Here is an 18235-nt window from a genome sequence, read left to right on the forward strand (position 1 = left end):
TCGCCTCAGGAGGCGTCGGCCTCGAAGGCGGCATCGCTGGGCCTTCTCAGAAGCTGTGCTGCTGCCTGGAAGCCGCCCCGTGGGGAGGGGCCCGCGCGCTGGAGGACGGGGCGCCCCCGCGTGCGGTGTGAGCGCCGGTGTAACGGGGGCAGGACACGCAGGCCCCCGGAGGCCCTCGGGCTCCAGCCCGCCGGGCGTCGTCCGCAGACAGGGCGGCAACGGGCCTGCGCGTCCGTCTGTCTTCCCGGCAGGCCCCGCGGGGCGGAAGTGAGGGCCGCTCGGGTGCCCGGGCGGAAGTTGCTTGGACTTTCTGAGCCCGCAGGCGCCGAGCTGTGGTCGCAGTTCCTGCCGCCTGCGCTGGCCCGTTGTCCCGGGTTCGCCCTCGCACGTGGTGCCGGCTCGGCCGGGGGAGGAGGGGCGTAAGGTCGGCCACCTCCACCAACGTCCAGGTGGTTCTAGGGGACTGGGGGTGAGCGGGTTCTAGCCCGGCCTGAGCGGCCCACCGTGTCCGCAGGTTCCTGGCGGGTCCCCGATGGGCAGCGAGGGGAGGCCGGAAGGCCTTTCCCGCACCTGCCGCAAGGAATTCGCGGGGGAAGTTGCCGTAGTGGGGGTCGTGTTTCAGAAGCGAGAATAACGTCGCAGACTTTGACCCACGGAGCCGTGACCTCTGGTCTTTAAAACGGACAGGATCGTGCCCCCGGCCCAGCCGCAGTCCGCCCTGTGCTGTGCAGTTCGCCCGTCGTTGATGCCTTTGCTCCGGTGCTTCGTCCCGTGAACCTCGGGCAGGACCGCGGAGGGGCCGTGCTCGCTGGGAAACGGCCCCTGGTGCCCCCGTGTGCTCACCCTTCCGCAGCAGGAAGCATTTACACGGGGCAGTGGAAGGCCGGGGGGAGAAGGGACGTTTTTGGTTTCTAGTATCAGAAGTCTTTAGGTCATGAACACCTTGTGTGGATTTGCTAGCGGTTCTAACGGTACTTTCGCTTTTTTAGAAAATGTGTTTCTAGTGACTTTGGAGCTGGCGACCCCTTGGGGCGTGTCGACGCTCAGCCACGGAGCCACCCGGCTGGGCTGAATCGTGGACTTTTTTTTTTCCCCCAAGTACAATTTCTGTTTATTTTTTTCCAGAGTACTTTTCTTCAGTCATTAAGAACTTAGCTTCTGCCCTGGCCGGTTTGCTCAGCGGTTGGAGCGTCGGCCTACGGTCCAGAGAGACCCGGGTTCGGTTCCCGCTAAGGGCATGTACCTCGGTTGCAGTTTGTCCCCGGCCCTGGTCGTCATGCGGGTGGCAGCCACTCGATGTGTCCCTTTCACGTCGTCGTTTCTCTCTCTCTTTCTGTTCCTCTCCCTCCCTCCCACTCTATATGAACAAAAAATGGAAAAATGTCTTCGAGTGAGGATAAAAAAAGAAGAAGAAGAAGAACTTAGCTTCTTACACGGGCCTTGGCAGCACCCGCAGGTCTAAGCCAGGGTGGGGGTGTTGGTTCTTCCGGGCCCCACGAGAAGGTTCCTGACTGCCTTGCTGTGGATGGCACGGCTCACACAGGCATGTAGTTTCGCACGCAGCTTGGGAAGCACATAGGCCTGAAGACTCTCGCTTCGGAAATGTCCCTAACGGCTGCGGCCTCTACTATGTTCCAAATGAGGAACTTCTTAATGGCCTTGTCCTTGGGCTCGCGTGGGCAGAGTTGGTGCCAGAATAGGCTGCACATGGCCGCGGCCTTTTTTGGCACGACCGTTCCTTCTTTTCTTGGTCATCTTGGAAGCGAGGGCCCCAGAGCGCGAATTGTGTACTTTAAATGGGTGAATTCTATGTTAGGTGAATTATATCTTAAAACCGGTACCAAGTAGTTCTGGGTCATCACTAGAAAATCTTAAACGTAAAATGTTAGTGATATTTAACTGCTTAATTTTCTAATTTGTTTGTATGATCTTATTTCAACACAGTGTCAAATATTCTGATGAATTTGTATGGAAGCCCTATTGGTGAGATAGTTGACTGTCTTTTATTGCGCTGTTTGTGTCCCTGTTTTAAAGGCCTGGTTGCTGAGACCTTCCGCCAACGGGAAACCATGAACGTCCGTCAGCAGCAGTCACTGTTCTTCCTCACACTTCCGGATCTGCAGAAACTCTGCGCTGTCAGGGTGACGCTGTGCGATGGGGTGGCAGATGCCGAGACCAGGAGTACGCAGATGAAAATGTGCAGGTGCAGCACGTTTGTAACTAATGCTTTCTGAACTGCTTGAGACCTGTGAGAGCTGTTTTAGAAGAAGTGTCTCCTTTAAAGCAAAGTATTCATTCACTCAACGTCTGTATATAATTTTAAAAGAAGTTTAATTTTGTCCTGACCAGGTATATAGAATTGCATTTAGGGAAGGCCTTAAAATACTTGAGATAGAGTATGTCACTGTTGAGATTTTATATTTATGACTTCTTGGTTAAAATTTTTTGTTTAAAATATATTGACATCGATGAATTAAATCAGGCTCTTCAAAACTTGGAGGTTAGTAATAAATACTGAGTATCTTCTGTTTATGAGGCACTTTAAGAGATAGTGTAAATATTTTAGATTAATATAATTTCTTAATATTCAGGTCACCGTAAAAGTATTTCTGGCCGGCGGTGTGGCTCAGTGGATTTGGTGCTGTCCCATGGACTGAAAGGTTCTTGGAGTCCCAGTCAGGGCACATGCCTGTGTTACTGGCTCAATCCCCAGTAGGGGGCGTTCAGGAGACAGCCAGTTGCTGTCTCTCACATCCATGTTTCTCTCTCTCTCACTTCCTCTCTAATAAATCAGTAAAATATATATATATTTTTAAAAGAGTATTTCTGGAGAGTATTTCTCCAAGAACTATCTTGAAATATCTAACTCAAGATAGTATCTGAAAAGGAACTTAGTTGAAGCCTAAAATATAACTCCATGTTTACTGAGGATCCACCATTGTTGGAGGCACTCAAAGACTCCCAGAATGCATGGCAAGATTCTATCAGTAACTGAATTTTTTGGTGAAGAACAAACACTTCTAAGATTGTGAGGGGTCAGAAATAAAGACACTTGGGTACCCTACATTTTGCTCTTACTCACAAAACTTTTCTTTTCCCCTATTGCATATATTCCCACAAGTGCATCCAGGAGTCTGTACCCTGCCTGCTGATGTGTAATTTGATAGCTGCTGAGTAGTTCCCTGTGGCTCCTTTGGAAACAAATAGGTAGAAAGCTGTAAGATTTTCTGATGTTTGCTCACAAATTGAATAAGGCCATGGCCATAGAGTGGCGTGTTTTTACTCATCCTCCCAGTAACTGAGAGGTTCAGACAAAAGCAGGCCTTATAAAACCAAGTACTCGCTGTACTCAGGTTCTGACATCAAAGGTAAAGATACAGACAGGTTGTCTCATCTTACCTTTTGAGGTAATGCGTGCACCCCCCACACACACACACACACATTCTCTCTCTCTCTCTCTCTCTCTCTCTCTCTCTCTCTCTCATGGTTTTTTAAATTTATTTCCTTGATTAGTAATTTGGAAAATCTTTTTATTTCCAGCTCTTTTTGTGTTCTTCCCACCTTTTCCTTGACCTTTGAAAGCAAAATTATTGATAATTTCAATTGTGGTGATTTTTGTTTTAAGATCATTTGGCTGTTGAATGTTAAGCTAAAACCACTAAAGTCATCTGCCTCGGAAAAGAAATTTCATTTTTGCAGCAGAATCTAGTCAATAGTTATAACACGAAGTAGTTGATAACGTCACTGAGAGCTGACTCCTTAGACTTTTGCCTCTGTCGTCCCTGACCACCACTTAAAACACAAAGGAAAATGGAAGAAACAGCCGTTAAAAGAGCTGGATTCTTCAGTGTTAAGACTTCTTCCAGTGAGTAATTAGGACAGAAATGGGTTTGTTTTTTAGTTTTTTTAATCCTTGCCTGAGGATATTTTTCCATTCATTTTTTGGTAGAGTGAGAGAGAGAGAGAGAGAGAGAGATCTCAGTCAGTTGAGAACCTGCAACCCAGGTATGTGCCCTTGACCAGGAATTGAATCCTCAACCATTTGGTTCAAGGGCCTGTGCTCTAACCACTGAACTAAACAGGCCAGGGCTGGAAATGGGGTTTTAAAAGAGGAATTTACATTCACAGATGAATGAGGTTAGGAAACTCAGGTGCAGGGACAAGTTTGCACATTATTATCAATATTTATAATTTTATAATTCTCTGAATTCAAATCTTGACTGAGTGCCTATAGCACTCAAGTACCATGCTGAGTGTGGGCAGAAAGACAGAAATCTGTAACACAGTCTTTGCCTGGAAGTGACTTAAACTTCTAATTGGCACTAAGTGATTTAAAATGTTCTGATAAAGTAAAAACTGACAGTAGGCTAGTCTACTTTAAAATTATTACATTTTATCTCCACAGGCAGTTGCTGTTTTTGCACCAGGATGTTCTTGCATCACCTGTGCCTGGAATATTTAGCCAAATTTGGGTGGTGATGGCGGTCAGTATTTCAACATTTTATAAAGTATTATTACTAATTATTTGGGGCAGTATTGATAAACAGTAATTCAGGTACTAATTATAGCTCTAATTGAAGATGGTTTATGAAGACAAATTTTATAGTTTGAACCTTTAACAGACTTTAATTTTTGATATACCTGATGTTTAAAATCCATTAGAGCAGAATTTTTAAAGATATACTCCATTCCTTGTATTTTATTCTTTAGAATCACACTTCATATAAAGGAGTAAGTTTCTCATTCCAACAAATCTCCAATTGTAAAGAACTTAAGATCAACACTTTTTAAAAATATTTTTACTGATTTTTTTGAGAGAGAGAGAGATAGAAACATTGATGTAAGAGAGAAACATCAGTTGGCTGCCTTCTGCACGCCGCCTACCAGGGATCAAGCCCGCAACCCAGGCGTGCGCCCTGACTGGGAATCGAACCGGGACCTCTCAGTCCATGGGACTGTGCTCAGTCCACTGAGCCACGCTGGCTGGGCTCAACACTTTTTTTTTTAATTTGGAAATAAATAAAAAAAATTTTACACTTTGTAAAATTAGAACAGGAAATGTATTTCCTAGTGCTGTTTATAACTGGGAATGATAATGAAGTGCTAGAAGGCTTCATAAAAATCATACCATCCCGAGATTTTTGTCAAAAATCTTTCTGAAAATTCTCTGAGATTTTAGTTCCCCAGAATCTACTGAAATCAACATTTATTAATAGTGCTGATAAGCCATACAAAGTCTTCAGTTCTTTTGTTTTTCTTCTAGGTTATATGGCTATATGTCCAACCTTTTTTTTCTCATTCTTAATGTAGTTTTTAAGAAAGACAAGCTATTGGTGAACAAGGAGACACTAATACCTCTTAATTGTGTTTTTTTTCCTACCTGAAAAGTATATGGAACAAGGAGGAGATTGTTTTTTGGAATTCTAGTAGATTCAAGTATCCTAATCTTAGAATAGTCATCTAAAAATATGTTTTGCTTATTTACAAATACATTACATGCTGTAAAAAAATTACAAAAATATTTAAAATGGCATTATTATGCATACTATTTTGAAACTTTTATTTTCCTTTTAACAGCCTCTCCTGATTAATGTTCTGTCAACACATATATCTTTCTTATTTTTAAAGTTATGAAATATTTCATTGTATGGGTATAGAATAATTTAACAAATTGTGTATGAAAAAACCCTATATTTCCACATCTTCACAAATACTGGCTACCCGCAGTCTTTACACATCTCCAGTCTTTTAGGTTACAAATAATATCTTCTTTTAACTTGTGTTTCTTTCAGGGGTGTGTTGAAGCATGTTGTCCTTTTGAACTTTCTCTGATCTTCCACTATGTCCCCTTTCTTTCTTAAGATCTAAGGAATTACTGTATGTTACGAAAGGCATTAAATATTATATGAAATCTATCGGCCTCTTGTCACATGGTTTCTGGGTTCATGTCACCTCCAGAAAGGCTTCCTCATTTTGAGAGTGTACCTTCAGGTTCTATTTCATGGAGAGATTGGCATCACTCGCTTCTCCCGGCATAGAAGCTGTCAGGATGATGACCTGATTCTGTGTTCTCTGCTGTGTAATGTTCCAAATCTTTTATGTGTTGCTTCATTTAATAATGTTTATGTTAAGTCATTTTTACAAATGGGTTTTTGTTACAGATACCATTTTATAAAGCTGGAAAACTTAATGCCTATATTGAAAAATATGGAGCTAAGGTAAGTGTTATAAAAGGTAATAATTCCAGATGCTGTTTGTATTGACTTTGTATTCAACTTCTTTTTTCAGCCAACAAAAATTGGAATATCATCTCATAAGTAGTTGGTATGCATGTGAAAGAGCCAAACAATTTTTTCTCGGTTTTTTGTGCACATTAGTAGAGACAGGAAAAGAGGCTTACTTTTTACTTTATTTTATTTATTTTTATTGATAGAGAGGAAGAAAAAGGGACAGAGAGATGGAAACATCAATGAGAGAGAACATCAACTGGCCACCTCCTATATGCCCTCCACTGGGGATTTGGCCCAGAACCTGGGCATGTGCCGGGAATCAAACCAGCAACCTCGGTGCATGGGCCGATGCTCAACCACTGAGCCACATCAGCCGGGCAAGAGGCTTACTTTTTATTGGGTACTTTCTTGTAGGCATTTTATGTGGCGTAATCTTATTTACCACATATAGCTTCAAACAAATGAATATTCCCATTTTACAGATGAAGAAAATGAAACCCAGAGAGACAATAATATTGTTCATAACCATATATAGCTCATAAGCAGAGGCACAAAGCAGTGTAAAGTATATTCTGCATGGTGATGAATTTCTGGATCCTAGCAAGGAAAATGTAAATACGTGGGCTGAGCATCTCTCGTGTATCAGTTACTCAGGCCACAGAGACTCGGCTGGAGCTCACTTTGTGTGTCTGCGTGTTTCTCTGAGGCACTGTGTCATCGATTATTCCAGCAGGCTGATCTACTGGGGTGCAGGATAATGAGGTTTCTGGTCAACTCCAAGATGAGATACTTTCTTCCGGTTCTAGAAGGATGATCGGGTCTCAGCAATACCCAGAGGTGCTTTCTCAGGTCCCTGAGTAATCTGAGTAACCCAAAGCTGGTTTCAGCCATTAATCACAATCCGTGGGGAGAGTATTCTGTAATCCTTTTGCTAAGTCAAGTCTGAACTATGAGAACCAAATTTACAGTACATTATTTACCTAGAACTAGAGACTCGATCTCCAGGGATCCCTATAAAACTGTCCCTTATTGTGGAAAGTGTCTCATGATTCAGTGGGAACCCCTTTGCTGTCTTACCCACACTTGGAGAATTTAATCTTCTTATTAGTATATCAACTTAAAGGTAAAAATTGTGTTTTTGACAAATGGGTTACAAAAACAATAGATACAATATAATTTTAGAGATGAATTCTAAAGATCAAAACAGTTATTTTTTTGAGCACAAGGATATTTCAGTATTGATTTAGTAAACTAGTATTTATACCAAGTACCATCATTTTAAGATTATAAGAAAAAAAATGAACAATTAAGAAACACATCTTCCATAGTTCTTATACACTAATAAAAACACACTTTGTGATTTATTCTTCCAGTCTTAATTTACACCTTTGACTTTATCACTGCAAGTTGTCCATTGTCCAGAATGTTTAAAATCATTTTGTTTATACTCTTACCTGTTTTCCATGTATCCCAGTTCCTTACTGTTACTGAGTACACTTGCTTAATCCCGTTCACCAGATCTCCAGACCCCAAGTGCCTTGATGTTCATGAACTTTCTTCCAGCCTGACTTTCTTACCCTCTTTGCTTTTTGTGATTTAACTCAGTGTTTCTCTTTATACTTTCCTGCATGGTAGTAATTATAGTCAGATATTTATTGAATACCTATTATATTCCGAGCATTCTACTTGTTTCTAGAATTAAAGCTGTGAACCAGATAAACTTCCTGACCTCAGAAATCTCATAGCAGGAATAAATTTCCTCCTTTTAAGTTTTTGGAATTTGTGTAGAATTTGTATTATTCCTTCTATAAATGTTTGGTAAAATTCACCAATAAAGTTATATGGGTCTAGAGGTTTCCTTAAGGGAAGGTTTTAAGCTACAATTTTAATTTCTTGACTAGAAAATAGAGCTATTCCCAAGTGATCTATTTCAGTATGTCCATTTCATCTACATTGTCACATATATTGGCATAAACTTACTATAATGTTTTCTTCTGTGGAATCTGTAGTGATGTCACCTTTCTCATTCCAGATATTGGTAACGTGTCTTTTTTTCTCCTTCCCTGACCAGTCTTGCTAGAAGCTTAACAGTCTTATTTATCCGAAAGAACAGCTTTTTGTCTCACTGATTTTTCTCTGTTGTGTTTCTATTTGGTATTTCATTGGTTTTCATTTTGGGCTTTATTATTTTCTTTATTATGCTTATTTTTGGTTTAGTTTGCTCTTCTTTTTCTAGTTTCTTAAGGTGGAAGTTGAGATCATTGATTTCAGAACTTTTTCTTTTCCAGTATAAGCACATTTAAGTGCTATAACTTTCCTCAAAAGCATGTTTTGTTTTTTTCTCAATTCAAAATACTTTCTAATTCCCCTTTGATTTCTTCTTTGATCTGTGGATTAGTTAGAAGTTTGTTATGTAATTCCCATATATTTGGGGATTTTCCAGTGATCTTTCCTGTTACGCTTTCTAATTTAGTTGGGGCTAGAGGACATGTTTTGTATAACTTGAATTTTTTAGAATTTATTGAGACTTGTTTTATGGCTCATAATATGGTTTATAGTAGTAAATGATTTTTGTCCGCTTGAGAAGAATGTGTACTCTGTTGTTGTGTTAAGCAGACTATAAATGGTAATTGGGTCATGTTCGTTGATAGTGTTTAGGTGTTGTGTTCTCACTTATTTTATATCTGCCTATTATGTCAATCACTGAGAAAAATGTACCGAATATGCTGCCAACTGTAGCTGAAGTGATCACTGATACTGTCTTTGCCCTGGAAGGCATCCAGGTCACCAGTCAAGAACAGTAGAGAATTGGCCCAGGCTGCCTCCTGCATGCCAAGGCTGGTATATCCTGCTCTATCTGGGTTAATAGCTCAGGTCAACACAGAATCAAGGAGAAAGTCATCTGGCTTTCTAAGGTAGATCCTGATAGTTACGGGATTTGTTCAGCTGTTTGGGTCCTGGACCTTACGGACATGTGTGAAGTCAACTTTGCAGGTTGACCTCATCTCACCGCTTGGAGTCTTATTGATATAGTAGCCTTAATTAAATTCTCTGTGCGACAAATTGAGCAGATCTGATCTGGTCCTGTCCCCCACCAACAGATTAATTATCCTGGGAAAATTCACCAGAAGCCGCAATGGAATGAAAATGAGGGTGGGTAATATTGGGAGAGGTTCTCCTCGGCACTGTCGCCTTTTTGCATGTCCTGCTAGTAGGGGCAGTGGCGGCGTTTTCTTCTGAACTGTGTTCGCAGGGATGTTCGCAGAGCAAACAGCCTCGACTCTCTCCCTGGCGCTGGGCTGGCCTGCTCCTCCACGCTCAGCCAGTGCTCACGAGGGGCTGCTGCGCCCAGAGTCTGCTCTGCAGCTCTCTCATCTCCAGCTCTTTGCTCCAGAACTCTGCCTCCCTCGTCTCCCAGGACTGTCCCCAGCCCAGTCCCCTGCTCTTCGAGGAGCCTTCCCTGCATAGCAGCCTCCACACCCTCTTCAGGCAGTATGTTGGGATGATCTACAGGTTCCGTCTCTCAGGGGCTGTTTTCTTTGTTGCTTGATGTCCAGTGTCCTGTGAGCCATTGCTTCATATAACTTGCCCAGGTTTCTGCTGTCGTCTCAGGTGGGAGAATAAATCTGCATCCTACTATTCTCCTTGGTCAGAAATTCTAATTTAAAAGAATTTTCTATAGAGAAATTTTACTGGTACCCATGTAAGTTCAATTGTTGTCTGTTGTTGAGCTAGAGTGAACAATTATAAATAATTACAATATGGTTCTCGTCTGGGTTATTCTGTGTAGAGCAGAATACAGAGTGTAAGGGTGTGGCGCGGGAGCCCTGAAAGCTTAGGTTTCGTGGGCCAGGATAAGCAAGTGGAATCGGGCTGTTACGGCAGGGCAGTAGTCATGGTTTCAGGGTAGAAAGAATTGAACACTTGAAACCTTAGAACCATTTGGGATTATGACTGTAGTGACGACTAGAACTAATATCCAGAATAGCCCAGTTTGTTGGGTGGTGATCTAAAGAGAGACATGTTCTGTGAGTGTTTAGGGACTTACTGATTGGTATAATTTGCTCATATTTTGTCCTTTGATATTTTTAGGTGGAGGCACCACAAAGAGTAATTCCTGTAATTCTTCAAAACTGTCTTTCGTACTCACTTGTGGCTAGACTTGCTCCAGCCTGGAATAAAACTGGCCATCTCTTGGTGCAAGGTGACTATATCTTTCAGTCACTGTGGCTTTCTGAACTGCATTACTTCTATTATGTGCATCTGTTTTAAATTTCAAGATATTTTTAGGGAATGGTTTTTAAAGCATAGCCCCAGTCAGGCATTCTCAAGTGAGCCCATAACACATCAGCTCCTTACTGTGGGATTGTATCCAGAGGCTAGCTGATGCTTCTGTAAAGAAGATGAGCTCATTATGTAAGACTTGATGTTTAGAAATAAATAAATATAAGTGAGGAGCATTGTTATAAAATGAACTGAAATTACCAATATAGCTGGAACCAAAAGGCTATCCCGACTTTTGTGTTGAGGTCTGAAGCATTTTGTACTAGGAAATAAACATTTGAGGGTATAATTGGGTATTTCTGTCTTTTAATTGAAGAGATACTTTTTGAGTGGTTATATTTTTTCCTCTGAGCTGACATCAGGTATTCCTTTGTATAAAACTACATTTTAAAGCATTTTCCTTAGCTTTGATAATTTCACATTAAAAGGTTGTATTTATTAAGCATGATTTATGGGTTATAATAATATGGATATCCTGTCAATTTTTTAAGGAAGAGAATTTCTTTCTCAGATGGGAAAGCAAAATGCTGTTGGTAAGTAAAAATGCATAAGTCAATAGATAAAATACTAATCCAATCAACAGTTGTTAATGTTGCAGATTGCTGAGTTGTTACAGTCTTGGTGATTAGGTTATATCGGAATTTAATCATATATTATAATCACAATTTCACCTGGGGAAATAACTGTTTCAAAATATGTTTTCAACCTTATTGAGAAAAACTGACTTCTCTCAGTTGGATAAACGCTTTGTTTTAAATTTCTCTGCTTAAAGAAAATTATGACTATAAAGGAGTTCAGTTCTTATAGGAATTTTCTAATGTATAGCTTCCAGAATTATATCATCAAAAATTCTTCAGTACTGTTATAAGTAAAAGCTTTATTTCTTATGAGAATATGATTCTTTTTAAAAAATTTTATTTATTGATATGTAGAGAGAGGAAGGGAAAGATAGAGAAACATCTATTTGTTCCACTTTTTATGCATTTGTTGGTTGATCCTTGTATGTGCCCTGTCTGGGGATCGAACTTATAACCTTGGTGTATGGGACAATGCCCTAACCAACAGAGCTACCCAGCCAGGGCCCTGAGAACATGATTCTTCTTCTTCTTAAAAAAAAGTCTAAAGAGACACAGATGATCTAAAATAACAGTTTATGATATGGTCTAATTAATTCTTTCAGTGATATGCACAGCTGATTTGCAGGTAGACAAGTTCCTAAACAGTAGTCCAGAGGTAGCAGTTAGGTGGAAATCCTAAGCCCAGATAACATTACTAATCAACCATGGTAGCTTTCACCATTTGGGCATAGCCTTAAGTCCTGGGCTAGTGTCTATAATCCACAGTTGCCCTCCTTGCACTAGTTTTATGTTTAAGTTGAACAATGGCAATCATTATACTCTAGCTGTGGAGGAATAGGTTCATTACTAAATTTAATTTCATCCCCAAACACTATCAGGAGACTACAGCTGTCGGAGATTAAAGATAACAGTTTAGGAGAGCAAAATTCTTCACTTCTCTGTTAGAAATTTTTCTTTTAGTTCACTGAATGTAATATTCTACAGCAAAACTGACAGATTGGAAGTGTATAGCTCATTGGATTTTCACAAACTAAACTTACCCTTGTAACCAGTTCTCAGATCAAGAAACAGAAAATAGCCAGTACCCCAAAAGCCCCCTCCTGTTTTCTTCCAGCTGTTAGCCCTTCCCAAGATAACCAGTATCTGACTTGTTAAGTACTTTTAATTATGAGAGACCAAGGTAGAATCCTTTGGGCTCTATAAGATCCAGGGTATATCTGCCAGAATATTTGGGGGTATTTGTTATTGAAAGATTACTGAAGTTAGAGTCATGGCATGGTACCTTCTGATTTAAGAAAACAGTCTCTATTTCTTACATATAATAGATGTCAGACTTGTAAAAGGTATCTGTTGAGTTTTCCTCTCAACTGTGGGGTGTTTCATATTTCTTATTGCAACCCTGCCCTGTAACATTCCCCAACACATACACACCTACGTATCCACGTTGCTTCAGCCTTTGTTTTCTTTTTTGATGTATCACCTGTGACTGTCAAGTATAATATGGTGATAGACTTTTTAATCCTTACCCGAGGACATTTATGCATTTATCTTCAGATAGAGTTGGAGAGAGAGAGAGAGGAAGAGAGAGAGAGAAACATCCATGTGAGAGAGACACATCGAGTGGTTGCCACCCACATGGCCCCAACCAGGGCCAGGGACAAACTGCAACTGAGGTACGTGCCCTTAGTGGGAACTGAATCTGGGACTCTCTGGTTCACGGGCCGATGCTCTAACCGCTGAGCCAAACTGGCCAGGGCTGTGGTGAAAGACTCTTACCATGTGGGGAAAAAAAAACAACATTCTTAACTGAATTTCTATCTTGAATAAATTAAGTTAAAGTAATTTCTTTTGTTACTGAAATACTTAATTTGATAAGATGGAGTAGTAATTCCAGAAAGTTTACAATTAAATGTTTTATTTCCAGTATTCGACATCAATGTAACAGAAACTCAAGTTTGTCTAAGTATAGAAGCTTATACAATCAGATTGCCACCACCTGAGGTACTACATATTTTTATTTTTATAATTAACTGTTTTTGCTATATACTTAATGTATTTATTACTATCGCTAACAAGTTAGTAGGTTTTAATTTTTAATAAGAGTGATAAGATGTTTTATTTACAAAATCCATATTAAATTCTTGATACATTGATGTTGTTCGAATCTGTTTACCCAAAGAAAATATTGTCAATTCAACACAGATTCCCTTGCTCAAAAATATTTTTTAGTGGCATTCAAGACTCCCCACAACCCTGTCTTGTCAGCACCCACTTCTTGCCTCTTACACATGCAGATATTAAAAGCATTGTTTCAGTCCAGAGTAAATGCAATATCCCCCATTGGCATTCTGGTAGCATTTTTTTTTTTCGCACCTACTTTTTTTTTTTTTTTTATCCTCACCCGAGGATATTTTTCCATTTTTTTGTACAGATAGAGTGGGAGGGAGAGAGAGGAAGGGAGAGAGAGAGAGAAACATTGACGTGAAGGGACATATCGAGTGGCTGCCACCCACATGACCAACCAGGGCCGTGGACAAACTGCAACCGAAGTACGTGCCCTTAGCGGGAACCGCACCCGGGTCTTTCTGGACTGCCGGCCGACGCTCTAACTGCTGAGCCAAACTGGCCAGGGCTCGCACCTACTTTTTACACATGATGCTTTTTGCCGCCTTAGTGGAAGGGTGTGTCCTTCACTTTGCTCTCAGCACCAAGCACTGAACCTTACATGTCAGTGATGACTCAGAAAGTATTCACCTCCTCGGTGCCAGCGGCTCCAACAGAGGCAGGAGGGGAGGGAAATGAGTGCTTTCGTTCCTCCCGAGACATTCTGTGATGCCTGAAAACTTTGGTTCTCACAAAGGGGGAGGGAGATGTTGCTACTTGCGTTTAGTGAATGGAAGTCAGAGATACTGCTAAATATCCCACAGTGCACAGGACACAATCCCACCGTCACCCCAACAAAGGGTTTTCCAGCCTACATTCTCTATAGCAGCCAGGCCAAGAAACCCCCGGCCTGGGATAGATGGCTCTCCCTTGATTAAGCGCCCCGATTGGCTACACATGCTCCTTGTCTTTTTATTTGAGAGCCCTGATTGGCTATACATGCTGCCTGTCCCTTAGGAGTCAGCTCAGTTCTACTGCATCACTTCTATGACAAAGGCAAGTCACTGAGGAATGGGGTCTCTTTCTGGCCCCCAAGAACTGTGTGAGCCAGTGCAGGCGTTCACTCGCATGTCAATACAGGGACGGCTGCATAATGTGAATCTTCTATACTTACGAAGGAACCTTCACAAGGCTCCAGACCTAGTGTGGGCTCTGCCCTCTTAAACTGTACGCTCTGCTGCACCTGCTCACCTGCTCATTTCTGTCTCTGAGTTACACTCTTCGTTTGTGTGTCCCCTAATGTACTTTATAATAAGCTGCTTAGGACTAATTATTGTCCCTTGCTGTCCTTTGATTTCTTACAGATGATACTTCTGTTTTATATACCTGAGTTTTGAACCAGTTAGAGATTGACAAAGAAGAGTATTCAGACATAGAGATCAGAATACCGCCTTTATTAATAGGATGAGAATGTAACATCCAAAATGGACACTTTTGAGAGCGCAAGGGATACAAACCTAATGGGATATTAGTCCAATATGTATGAACTACAGTATGTTAAAAATAAAATCAGATCAATTAAAATTGGATTCGTTAAGAGTTTACTGTACATAAAAGAACAGTTTGTGAACCAGGAGTCATAAAACCAACAATGGAATGAAGCTCGAGGTGTGTTGTTACAGGACAGTTGGCATAAAAGATTCGTGAAGCGATTTAATCTTAATAATGATTGGTTATAACGAGGGCATAACCAAATGATGGGATTGGTTAAAAGAGATTATATTTTGGAAAACAAATTTTATTTATGACTTCTGGAGGCATTTACGAAAAATAATCTTGAATTTTGCTCGCATTGCAGAATAAGCTAGGTTAGGTTTTGCTTACGTGGTTTTGTCTGCATAAAGAATTTTCAGGTTTGGTCTTCATTTCACTTATTTTAACAGACATATGGTCAGACTGTTTATTACAGAAAGAGAGAAACAGCTGTTGGAGAACGGCATATCTGAGCCCTAGAATTAGGTAGATGGACCCACTGCTGAATGGCAGTGATGGAAATCACAGGCACCGTTCCCAGAGGGACATGGAGCTTGCACTGCAGCCCTTGTTGCCAGCAGGCCAGCTCCCGAGAGGAAGAGGAGGGAGTTGTCCCAGTTCTGCCCACTAGATAAGTTACCTCATCTGCCCTAGAGAGGAATGAGTGAGGGCACAGCACCATCGGGGTAGTAGCGCTCTCGCGACATGGAGGCCAACACCAGAAATGAGGGAGCTGCTCTTCTCTTTTCTGCTCAGCATTGACACTCAGTAATATTGTTTAGTGCATTTAAGTGAATTTTCTAGATTATAATTTGACATCAGCTCCTTTAAATCTAACCTTACTTACATTTTTGATAGGGCATTTTTCACATCCCGATTGCTGTAACAATTAGTTCATAAATGTGTATTAAACAATGCCGAATCAGGAGTTCTGATTTGCAAGTTAAGAGGGAAAGCATGAAATACTTGCTATACTGGAGGAGACAGGATGTAACTGAAGCCTTTCAGATAGCTTTATAACTGATTGTGTGTGTATGTAACAAACACTATGTGTGTCTTTTAATGTGTCTTTGCCAAATTCTTTGGGGGATTTACACATTAAAATCTTATTTCTATTAAAAGCTAGAAGAATTTGATATTTCTCAAAGTGTTATAAAGGACTTTGATACTCACAAGAATGCTGTCATTGAGGGTCATTCGATTCTAAGCAACTGGTGCTACGTTTTGCCAAGGTGAGATTTCAGCTTGTAGCTGGGGGAGGTTCAGATAGACCGTTTTTCTGTAACTCTGCTTCACCTTTGAGATGTGAACTTTTGATACAATTATAACTTTAAAAACATGTTGCAACAATATTCCCATACAGAAACCATCAGTTTCCTTTATCAGATTACTAAAATAATTTTATTATACGTTAATGTATAATATGCATTTATTATACATTTTTATTAGATCTATTTTTAAAGTAAAATTTCTAGATATCTCAACTATTATAACTATTGAGATTACAACTGTTATAATCTCAATAAAACTACATTCCTACATAGAATTAATGATTCATATAATTTCATATGAGCTAAGTTTTGAGTTTATACTATATTCAGAAAAAAATGGCTTGTTATTAAGAAAAATAGAACCATTGGGATGAAAGTTTAACCTACTTTACAAAAAAAGAACTTTAGCAGCCATCTGCATAATAATCTAATCATTCAGGAAAGGTCGATGGGAAACAGGTTTGACTCTGATTCGTTCAACTCTCAAACTGTCCCCTCCAGTCTAACAATCACTAGGCACACCTGTGTGTGGTAACATGCGTCATTATTTTGTGTTTATGACTGGCATATTGTTTGCATTGATTCAACTTAGTTATTCTAACAATTCTAGTTAAGATTCAGTACAATGTGTGTTTGGAACTAGGAGCAAATGATTAGTTTATTACTTATGTGCAAATAGTTGCTAAATCTTTTTGAACACTTTCTAAATTCCATAGTTAACATATCTAACCATTGGCTCATGTATTTTACTAAACTCTTATTTTTCATAGTATGAAAATGGGACAGATATTAAGTATTCTTCACACCACGCCTCCTGACTGTCCTTTTCACTCATACAGGGATTTCCAGAAGCACTGGGATGACCTGGTAAGGAATAGATATATATGTTTATATGTTTATATATATTCGTTATAAATATATATTGTATAGGAAATTATTTGGTTTTGCTTCTTAGAATTTAACCTAACTTTAGCTTTCTCTCAAGAGAATTTCAGCTTTGTTCTTGATTTTTTTTAGTATGGCTATAAGCTTCCAGAAGATTGCGGAAATATTCAAATATACTGCAGCATCTACTTCAGAATGATAGGAGGAAGGGTCTTTACATATCCTTTACATACCAGCCTTCACAGGTGCTCTGCCCACGTATGACTCAGTCTCTCTCCTACCCTAACGGCTTCATCATTTTCAGCCTTCTCGACTTCTCTTTATCTGCATGAGTATTTTTGTTTCTCTTCCCATTTTTACTTGAGGATGAGTTTAATAATTATATTTCTCTCCTTAAACACTCATGCAACAATTTAGACAGCAAAGAAACTTTACAGTAGATTGAAAACATGTTTATATGATTTCTAGTAGAAAGAAAGTAATCGTAGAATTCTCTTTAGCTAAGGGCTCCCTCTAGTGGCATTTTGGATATTACTGAAAAAGCGGAATTAGAATTAGTTGTTGAACAAAGATTTTTATTTTTGGAAGACTGTTTTACAGACAAAATTTAGAGGATTTGACTTACAATTAATATATGCCATTGATTTAAGAAAATATCTTAACATTGCTTTTAAAAAATGTACACATGAAAGGGCTCAAGTGAAACTCTTCAGTCTTAATACTCAGCTCACCATTCCTGCCCCTTGACCAGCTGGAGTTTCAGAGTGGAAGAGAGGAGAGACATAATGTTCTTTCTGTATTCTGGTTCCTGGCCCAAACCTTAATAAAAAATTAAAGTTGACAGGTATCACTTATTCTCTTTCATTAGATGCCAAATCTTCAGAATATTTTTCATCAGAAAAGTAACTGCTTTTTTCAAAGAACTCTTTTGGAGCTTGAATGAAATTTATGTTGTTTCTCTGTACTTTATGCTTTATGCTTTATGCTTTTTAGAGATGCAACAACCTGTTTATTATTTACTATAAACATTTATTTTTTAATTCTCACCCGAGGACACTTTTGCATTTATTTTCAGATAGAGTGTGAGGGAGAGGGAGGAAGAGAGAGAAAGAGAAACATTGATGTGAGAGAGAGACATCAACTGGTTGCCACCCACACGACCCCAATCGGGGCCGGGGACAAACTGCAACCAAGGTACGTGCCCTTAGTGGGAACTGAACCCAGGTCTCTCTGGTCTGCAGGCCAATGCTCTAACCGCTGAGCCAAACTGGCCAGGGCTAAACATTTATTTTTATTATTTATAAAGGTCATAGTGTCTTTCTTATGAATCATTTCTGGAGTGTCTTAGTTT

At 40.1% G+C, this 18235-nt stretch overlaps 1 protein-coding gene across 1 annotated transcript; it reads left to right on the plus strand.

The window, feature by feature from the left end:
* Window positions 1-2038: 2038 nt before the first annotated feature.
* CUNH18orf63 (chromosome unknown C18orf63 homolog) lies at window positions 2039-17148 on the plus strand. The gene is made up of 9 exons (XM_036245977.1): window positions 2039-2203; window positions 4406-4484; window positions 6162-6218; window positions 10323-10434; window positions 11006-11047; window positions 13017-13093; window positions 15851-15960; window positions 16770-16866; window positions 17017-17148. Exons 1-9 carry the CDS (start codon window positions 2070-2072, stop codon window positions 17146-17148), a joined length of 840 nt encoding a protein of 279 aa, XP_036101870.1. The 5' UTR covers window positions 2039-2069.
* The last annotated feature ends 1087 nt before the right edge of the window (window positions 17149-18235 follow it).

This window comes from Molossus molossus, unplaced genomic scaffold (assembly GCF_014108415.1).
Source record: "Molossus molossus isolate mMolMol1 unplaced genomic scaffold, mMolMol1.p scaffold_m16_p_6, whole genome shotgun sequence".
Lineage (NCBI taxonomy): Eukaryota > Metazoa > Chordata > Mammalia > Chiroptera > Molossidae > Molossus > Molossus molossus.

What these genes read in the sequence shown, in the direction of transcription:
- CUNH18orf63 (XM_036245977.1), top strand. Translation starts at nt 2,070, where the DNA reads ATGAACGTCCGTCAGCAGCAGTCACTGTTCTTCCTCACACTTCCGGAT. An exon ending in TTGAAAAATATGGAGCTAAG is followed by an intron (nt 6,219 to 10,322) that starts GTAAGTGTTATA and finishes TGATATTTTTAG; the next exon opens with GTGGAGGCACCACAAAGAGT. An exon ending in TGGTGCTACGTTTTGCCAAG is followed by an intron (nt 15,961 to 16,769) that starts GTGAGATTTCAG and finishes TATTTTTCATAG; the next exon opens with TATGAAAATGGGACAGATAT.